This window comes from Hetaerina americana, unplaced genomic scaffold (genome assembly GCF_022747635.1).
Source record: "Hetaerina americana unplaced genomic scaffold, ioHetAmer1.1.p SCAF_5, whole genome shotgun sequence".
Classification (NCBI taxonomy): domain Eukaryota; kingdom Metazoa; phylum Arthropoda; class Insecta; order Odonata; family Calopterygidae; genus Hetaerina; species Hetaerina americana.
The window spans coordinates 11,136,180-11,146,193 of NW_027287095.1; the positions used below are offsets into that span (position 1 = coordinate 11,136,180).

The 10,014-nt window shown below is 37.2% G+C and overlaps 1 protein-coding gene across 1 annotated transcript; it reads right to left on the reverse strand.

Annotated features, from left to right (window-relative positions):
- Positions 1-3,892: 3,892 nt before the first annotated feature.
- Positions 3,893-8,794, reverse strand: Prosalpha4 (proteasome alpha4 subunit). The gene is made up of 5 exons (XM_071592049.1): positions 8,639-8,794; positions 8,370-8,496; positions 8,045-8,292; positions 7,767-7,949; positions 3,893-4,061 (listed from the first exon to the last, which is right to left on the reverse strand). The coding sequence occupies exons 1-5, from the start codon at positions 8,741-8,743 to the stop codon at positions 3,972-3,974; spliced, it is 753 nt and encodes a 250-aa protein (XP_071448150.1). The 5' UTR covers positions 8,744-8,794; the 3' UTR covers positions 3,893-3,971.
- Positions 8,795-10,014: the final 1,220 nt, after the last annotated feature.

Genomic DNA, 10,014 nt, shown 5'->3' on the forward strand with positions numbered 1-10,014 from the left:
CTTCAATTGTTGATTCTAATTCTATTATTTTGTTTTTCAATGCTTTTACTTCTTTCTCATAGAAGTAGCTCAGAAAAATTGAGTCTGATTCATTGGCTGGCTTTTTGAAATAATTTGTATCATCATAAACACTGGAAATGCTACATTCCATGTTTAGAGGGATTTCAAAGATGCTTTGTATCTTTAAGAAAAGCCTATCATATATTTTTCTCATTAAAATAGTTATATATTTCTTGTGACTTGGCTACTAAATTAATGCAACAGTTGTGGTGGAAAATCTGTAAGGTAATAATAAATACAATGGATACAAATAACATGTCATGTAACAGTGGTATCTAGGCAACGGTTATTTGGCAGTAATCTGGCCGACCTCTAGCACAGCAGTAAATCCTAGTGTTTTTACATTTTCTTACATGAACTAGAGGACAAATAGGAAAATAAAAATGAACATAATCATACAAGAGAAAGTCAACAAGGATATATTTAAGTTTAAAAATAAGAAATTATTTTTAATTACCCATCGTACTGAATAATTGGGACTTTTGTTCGAAAAAACCCATAGAAAATTTCAAGTCATGTGTATCAGCTGAACTCTCCATAGAAAGAGAGAGGTATTTGTGATTGTTGCCAGAATTAAACAGTCGTTATTGTTTTCCAATGCCTCAAAAAACATTTGAGCCAGTGGCATCCCATGAAATTCTAATTAAAGGTTTCATCAAAGTCAGTAGATATTCTGAAGAGTGGAAAATATACCAATGTCATCAATAAGAAATGACATCCAACCATGGCAAATTTAATTACGGTCTTCCAAGTTCCCTGGTGGTACTTTTAATAGAAAGTAGGGATTGATTCTAAATAGCATTCATTTAAGCTCATTTTCTACTCCCTGGACTAATCCATATGTCTTCAATTTTGTAGTTTATTTAAGAGTAAACATGGATTTATATGTAAAAAATGATGATTACCATAACCAATTAACCAGGAAAATGAGTCATTTATTTTTTTTGTGACATGACTAAGTTCGTTCCCTTGGTTCTTAAGTGATGTGTCTTAAGCTTAGTTACACCACATTTGTAATTCTTGACAATGGTAACATCTTGTAAAAGACAACTGCCTTAGTTCTTTCTTTTGAATTGTCTTGATGATATGGATGAAATTTACCAATTCCTGAATAACTGTGGGTTATTCCTCTTTTATATGTTGTTAAATATTGTGTGTCCTTATAAATTAAATCCATTTCTCTGGGTCAGATTTAAGTATTAAGCCTTAACCTTTGCTTTAGGAGAAGCAAATTGTTTTGAAAAATCAGAGATGTACTGTCAATCACAACCTTTTACTTCGAAAAATTGAGGGCCTGGGAATAAGAGGGACTTCCCTAGACTGGGTTAGATCCTATCTCCTGGACAGAAAACAATGTGTAGCCTTAAGTAAACTAGGAAGAGAGTTCCTTTCTCCAGTAAAAAGTGTACTATGTGGTGTACCCCAGGGATCTGTCCTGGGCCCAATCTTGTTCCTCATGTACGTAAATGATCTACCAACATTACTGAACTCTGTACCAGGCGTGCTGCCTGTTGTCTATGCTGATGACACAAATGTCCTCGTGTCTGCCTCCTCTGTAGACACACTAATATTAACCTCTGCTTTCGTTACCCAGCTGTTACATGAGTGGTGTCTCCTCAATTCCCACCTCCTCAATGTTAGTAAATCTTCTTTAATTTATTTTGCTAATAAGAATAAATCAGCTGCTTGCATAACTGTAAATATTGATAATGAACCTATTGTAGAAAAAAGTAATTCATGTTTTCTAGGCATCTCTATTGACAGTCGTCTGTCTTGGGATGACCATATTCTCAAACTTTGTAATAAGTTGAGTTCACTTTGTCATCTTATCAGATTCATTAGGCATACCGTCAATACTGAGGTCTTATTGTCTCTTTATTTTAGTGAATTTTACTCTCATGTTATTTATTGTATTCTTTTATGGGGCCCTTCACCTAATGCAAATATTATATTTAAAATTCAAAAACGGATCATCCAACTTATTTGCTTTGCTACTCATGCAGCATCCTGTCGTCCCCTTTTTAAAAAATTGAAAATTTTACCCATTCCCTGTGTGTACATGTATTAAGCATCTTTGTATGTCAAAAGCAACTTCTCCAGCTATCTTTCTAATGCCAACGTTCACAATCATAACACAAGGCATTCTGCTGACCTCCACCAAAACTTTGTCAGAACCTGTACCGCCGCCCATGGACCTAAACATATGGGCCTCATGATTTTTAATAAACTTCCTAAAGAACTGAAAGCACAACATAAGCTGTCTATATTGAAGCTCAACCTTCAGAAATATTTACTCTGTAAAATGTTTTATTCTATTAATGAACTTCTTGTCCCATGAGTTTCTTTGTATTTAAACATGTACTTAGTATTTATCATTTCTTTATATAACATTGACGTGTCCTATATCTGTCCTTGTTTTCTACAATTGTACAAATCTGCTGGGCAAATAAAATTACTTACTTACTTACTTCACCACACTTAATTATGCACTTTATTTCCTTACCAAGTTGACATTAATTTTACAGATTTTTCATGCATTGAGAAACTACCCTTTCTTAATCCTTCACTGGGTAAAGACTCATTTCTTGTGGGTGTCTTTGCATTCCTCAATCCTTCTCTCCCAGGACCATAATCTTACTCTTCCCCCTCCTGGTCCACTCTTTTCAAAAGGAATAGTATCCAACCCTTACAGTCAGCACTACCTAAAGCAATGTACTATTTTAAATTGGTATCATGCTTACCTTACCTCAGCAATGACTTCCAAGTACTCTTCTCATTATGTTTCTAGTAATGCAGAGTATTGGTACAAAACTATAACGGTAATGAACAAGCATACTTTCCTGTCTTCGGAAGTGGATTGGGGTTTATATATATTACATTTATTTTTTTTAATTACATTTATTGTAATTCCACTTCTAATATCCAATTAAAACTGTAATATTGATAACAATGAACAATAGGTAGCACCAGGAATGAGATTTTGGTACTAGTTATATAAGGCCAAATACCCCCAAATCCTTCAAGTTAGTCCCCCAATAAAGATGTTACAGCTGCGCTTGCAGAGGTGGCCACAAGATTGCAGACAGGCGTAGTGACTCTGGAGAGCAGGTGACACTAGGCTCTTCAAAACTCGATATGGTGATTGAATGTAGGGTTGCATCCTGACATTCAAAGTTTGTCCCCAAAACTGGAATGGCACTAAGTAACCTTGTTAGTTAGCATTGTATCCACAATAAGAAAGTCATTCTGGAGCAATTTCTCAGCTCCATAAAATGACAAGTTTTATGTCCAAGTGAGCACTGACCATGTGTAGACGAAGCTACTCTATAATCCGGTGGATGGTTTCAATCTTGCCTCCCATCTATTGTCATAACTTACATAAAGATGGTGGAGTGTACATATATCTATCAAAGGACCTTCAATTTAAGCACACCAGCACTGAAAATTTCTGCGTCGAACTGCATTTGGAAGTCATAGCTGTGTTAGTGTACGAGCATAATTTGATTGTTCTTTCAATCTAACAGACACCTGATAGTGACCCTTTCAAAATAACAAAAATATTGGCATTAGCGTTAAGTTTTAAAATCCATTAAATTATCTGATCTTCCATCTCACTTAGCCATTCATAATGTGGTTTGTATGAACATATTCTAATGACTTTGGCCTTAAAAATTTGACGAGGCTTAATATTAGCAAGAACTGAGGAAAAATGATTTACTTGCTTCCTTTTTTTCCCCCAGTGTTTTGAGGCTAGCTCACACAGTGATCCGTCTTCAATGACTTGCCTAAGAAAGACTCTTCAAGACTTCAGTAGTAAAAAAACCAACATGGATAAAATTAGAGTAACCCTTTATTTAGAGTCAAAAAACAGCCAAGATCATTTTTCACAAAACAAACTTTCAATGATTTATTCACTTCTTTTGCTTCTTTTTTTCTGCTTCCTCTTCCTTCTCCTTCTCAATTTCAGCAACATATTCATCAATTTTCTCAGCATCCAGCATCTAAAATATCACAAGTGCATTAATTAATTGCTGCTAGCTGGTATCAACAAATTATACATGTGTGTGTGTGTATGTGTATATATTTTGCAAATTAAATGTAACCCAGTCCTGGACAAAGAAAGGTGGTATTTATTCTATTGTTTCAGGCTTCACTTCGTGGAAGTAATTAATATCCATTATTAAAATAGAAAGAAAGACTCGTACTTTGTAAGGTGGTATTTCTCAAGAGTTATCAGAAAAGCAGTGGAAATAATAAAAGACCCACACAATATACTTTTGTAACTCACTCCACTTATTTACAGCAGGCAAGAGCAACAGTAAATGGCATAAAACAATTTAAGAGCAGCAGCTGCAATGACACCTCTGAGGCCATATACAAATATATGGTGCTATCAAAGCAATCTTCACTTTAGCCTGGCCTAAAGACACTTGAAGCAGAGCGGTCGCAATACCAATGTGGAAGAAATCTGTAAACCAGCCTAATTCAGTCTTCTGTCATAATTCTTCAAAATGCTGAAAGAACACTGAAAGATATGCAGTTGGGTTTTGCACAGAGAGGTAATATAAGATTAAATAAGCAACAACAAATTGGGCCTCTCTTGAGAGAATCTCCTCATATATCAAATGGCAAGCACATACAAGACCTGAAGGACATAAGGACTAGATGAATATGAGAATTACAAGAATACAAGGACCCAATAATTGAAAAGCTCTCTTTGAGCAAACTTCTTACACTAAGTATGAGCAGCTTGTGGCCTGTGATGAAGAATTGTCATTTTCTCAGTATAAGACTGAAGTATATCTAATTTTTCACCTTCAAATAAAATTAATTTATACTTTCATGTAAATAATGTAACTATTTAAATGTTATTAATTTAAATTTTTCAGTCATTGTGTTTTGAACTGGGCTCATTAATGTTTATCTTCCAGTTAATTGATCTTATTTTCATAATGTTACAAAGACTATGCTTACTGAATACCGAACAAAATTTACAATGAAAACCATTGAGATGAACTCAGTGATCAATGATGAGCCCTCATCTATCATTTCCCAGATTCCAAAATCCAACTTTTGCCGATGTACACCATCATCCTTTTTTCTGATTATTCTACAAGTGTTTGGAATCTGATTGATGTATGATCCTTCCTCACATCATATGACATTGATAAAATTTTGTCCAAAATAATTTAGGTTGCTTCTGCCACATTCTGCACATGCGGTTCCCAAAAGCAAATACTAAATGACCTCACAACAGAAAAGAATGTCGCTTTCATTGAGAATTCCTGAATCACGAATCAAATCCCACTCTCTCAAATAATTTGGCCACATTAAATTTTTTCCCAGAATATTGGAGGAATCACTACTTCATCTTGATTCTCCTAACTGAATGGCCACCCTGAACTACTCTTGTCGACAGATATAAATTAGTTCATAAAGAGCAGTGTAGCTTCTAGTTGAAGACATGCAGCTTCAGTATTTATTTTCAGGCTTGGGCCTGAAAAAAGCCTTGGGTGGTAGGTGATATTACATAGATGATCTTTTTCTGCTGCAAGAATCCAAATTCTCTAGTCTAAGGAGCCAAAAAGAAACTATTCTTTCGTTGACAATTCTTCCATAATGTTGCTTGTTAGGTTGAAGGTTTATATCATATTGTGAATTATTCATATGTATTTTATATATGACTTCCAGCATTACCACCGAATATGTTTTGAGGACCAGATGTAACATAGATAATAGATGGCTGCCATTACAGTTATTTCAACCTCTCATAATTTGAACAATAGGAGAATGGTTCGCATAACTTTGTGCTAGCATTACATTAGATATCATTCCTAGTAGAATAAGAAGGAACTCTAGGACATTACACTTAACAGTCCTACCATACTGTTTAACAGCTTATAAAGAAAAGAAATATTAAAATTATTTCTTTATTTATGTAACTTAGGCAAACAAGGAAAGGGAAGGAACAGGATAGGGATGTTGGATGGGATGAAGGGAGGAAGAAAGTACTCAGAGAAGAAGAGGGACCTGATATGGAGTAGGATGTTGGATTTTGTGCTTTGTTAGGAGTCACAAAATGTTTTATTTAGTAGTTGTGTCCATCCAAAAACCTAACTTAACCAGTAGATTATCTAATAGTAATTTATGTAACTGACCGGAGGGTCCCGAGTTCGATTCCCAAGCAAGTCTCTGGGCACCTGCAGCTCCACCCAAGCTTTGTGATTTTCCGGGTACCAGATCTTCCTGGGATACCATAACCGGCACAGGGAAAGGAACTGGCCCCCCTACCCTGATGTGTGAATTTCACATGCCATTGGGCTTAGTACTGGGGGAACTCTACCATCAACTACCAAACCGACCTTCGGGTTGATTAAGGTGTTTATGTATTTGAAACTGGTAACATTCCATGGTAGCTCTAGTCACCATGACATAAATCATAAATTTAACTTTTAAGAAATGTCCAGATGATGCCGCAGTGTAGAAAAACTAGTTGGAAGCAATAAATTTTATCCTGTTGAAACGCAGAGTATTTTGATTCTTCCTAGTGCATCTTTATTACTATGTCTTTGAATAAATCTAAGAGATCTATAAGATTTTGTTTAAATGTATTTTTAATGCTCATGAAATCTTAAACAGGAGTCAAATATTATTCCTAAGACCCAGAATCAGGACTATCTTCTAGCTCATTGGATACTGTTAAGGGCCCGCTTTATTTGGTTTTCGAATGAAGCCTCTGATTAGGACTAAGAAAAGTTGAGATCACATTTGCTAACCCATTACTAAACCCAACACAGTGTATGAAATTCACACCTCAGGGTAGGGGGGGCCAGTTCCTTTTGCTGTGTGCCACCTGGTGTTTCCCACGAAGATCTAGTACCCGAAAAAATGACACTACTTGGGGAGGCTGAGGGTGTCCAGAGGCGTCATTGGAATCGAACCTGGGCCCTCCAGTCAGAATCAGTGCCCTACCCACTGAACCACCATTTCTCTTTCAAGGTCATTTTTGTGTCAAAAAGTATTAATATAATGCTTAACACAGCAGCTTATGATTCCACAGATGGATTTCTTGATCACAACCCCTTAAGCAGTTGCAAGTCAATCATAATATTATAACAATAAAAGATTGTCACCCTAACAAAATCACCACAAAATATTTTAGGGATGACATTTGCAGTGGCTAATACTCTGTTGATGGTGGTTTGGAAAAAGCACACCTCCATCTATAGTACAAGGGTTGAGGGAGACTTAAGCTGTGCGACGTAGGGCAACCCATTCAAAAGAAAAGAAATAATTATTGTATAAAATACAAACCTTAATTTTACTGAATTCCTACGTAGAATATTATCTGAGGATGAAAGAACTACAGCAAAGATAGTATTTTGATATTATACCCTATTCCCCCTGGTTATTAAAAGGAGCTTGGGAGATGGGTGCGTTGAAGCAACCTGACTGTCAACTGACCTCACGGCCAGGTTCAATCCCTAATGGCATCTATAGGAACCCTCAGCATCCCAATGGTGGTTTTTTATGTCTTAGACACATTTCTGCCGCTGGTGGCACAGGGCAAGGAACTGCCCTTCCGGAAAGTATTCATTTCACACACCGTGGAGCAGTACAAAACTAGCCTTACACTCATCCATCAAATCAACATTGAATTTAATCGCTACCGTTATCTTATCGAAATAACTACATTTCCAAATTACCTGCAATGGTTCTCCTCGGCGCATAACAGCAATTTCTAAGTTCTTGCGCCCTGATTGTACTACCTCCAACAAAGCCCGGATCGCGAGTTTCACTGCTCCCTTTTCTGTAGACACTTCTTCAGCGGTGTAAAATTTCTCCAAAAATTCTCGAACGGTTTTCGCACTCCTTCCAGTCGCGTTGGCCTTCGATTTACATTAATAACAATTAAAATACAATGAAATTAACTCATTAACCTAATTTACTCCCCCACCAATATTAAAAAATTTGCAATACGTACTTTCCATTCGTAATAGATACCCGAGGGTTCTGTTTGATAGAGATGTGGCTCCCCGTCGTAGTCGAATCCTGCCAGAAGACAGGATATACCAAAAGGTCTACGGCCATTGCTTTGTGTATATTTTTGCTTCAAACTTGCCATGTATCTCGTTATGTACTCCAGAGTCACAGGATCTTCAACAGTTAACTTATGAGACTGGCATTCTATTTGAGCTCTATTTATCAGAATACGCGCATCGGCAGTCAACCCTTTAATGGAATAAAGTAAAATTCATAAAATATTATGCATTGGGAGTGAAGCCCAACGTTTTTCGATAGGCACATACCTGCAAAAGCCATCACAACATGGTCATCTAACAGGCATATTTTGCGGACAGTTCTTTCCTCCTGTAATTTGGCTACTGATTTTTTCTCGACACCTAAAACCACGACATCACTTCCTCTGACGCCCACCTGAGACAATAATTTCCATTAATAAATCGGTACATTTCAATTTGTAAATAATTTGCGGCTATGACAAAGCATTATTTTTGGTTATCAAAGCAACCGTCACATTCATTCCTTCACCCGAGAATAACCAGTATAAACAACTTACGGCTGTAGATCCCTTTCGCACTGCCTCTTGGGCATATTCCACTTGCAGTAAATGTCCATCGGGCGAAAATACTGTAATAGCTCTATCATAACGAGAGGTCCCCATGTCGGCAAAACTTTACTCTTGACAACTGCTATGACTCCAAGCAATAATCTTTACAACGCCATCTGTAGCATTAAAATTGAAATAGAAACAACATACTGCGATTCTTGCGTGACGCAATATCGATGCTGATTTCTATGTTATTTAAAATTTAATTGTTATTCCTTGGTTTCAAACCATAGTGATTGGCGTAAGAACATTTGAAAAAATCATACACAAGGTATTTCATTCTCGGTTAACTTCAAGCAACAAAATCCATGTTCCAGCTGCCAATCAATGCCCCTCGTCGTCCACTTGTTAAAAATCAATCTATCAATTTATTTGTCCAAGGTATTCGCAAGTTTTTTTACATAGTGAATTTAATTGAGATTCCTCGCATGGTCATGCAACTTATTAAAAAGAATGAGGCCCATATTTTTAGGCCAAAGTGCTGCAATTTTTGTTCATAAAAATGATTAGTCCAGGGTTCTAGAGTTCCTAGTGTTATAAGTAGAGTATCCACCACCTTTGCTCATTCCTTACTATTTCCCAAGAATGCCAAAATCTCCATTTCTACCCCAACCCTCAGTTAAACCCCCTTCCTTTGAACCAGGCCTTACCTCACAATCCGAAGTCGCCGCATTCATATGGAACCTCAAGATGAGAAAGTCCCCTGGCGAAGCAAAATTTCAAATCTCTGCCTCCAAGAACTTCCTAACTGCATCCTTAATTTCCTCTGCAACCTCTTCTACTCCTGCCTCACATCCTGCTATTTCCCCTCCAACTGGAAAATCGCAAAGGTTTTCCTCTTAACCAAATTCAGCAATCTGCCCTCTGATCCGAACTCCTACCGCCCAATGAGTCTCCTTCCCTCCCTCTCCAAGAGCCTAGAGAAGATCATCCTCCGATCTGGCATCTCTAACCTGCGATCAAAGACGTCCTCCAAATGGACTTCCACCAAAAGACCTAAACAGTACACCATGTCTCACCTTCCTCCATTGCTCCCATCCACTCTGGTGCCCCTCAAGGTGCTGTACTTTCTCCTCTGCTCTTTAATGTGGGTATAAATGATATCCCTACCCACCCTTGCAAAAACCTTATACTGTATGCCGACAGCATGGCAATCTCTGCCTTTTTCCTCCACCCAGACAAAGCCGTTGACTGCATTCAAGAGCACATCCATTGCATGGCTTACTGGATGTCCTACTGGAAGCTAACCGTCCACTCAGCCAAATGTGGCATAAACAACTACAGAAAGCTCAAGAAAAAAGGAGATGGTCAACCACTCTACTTTG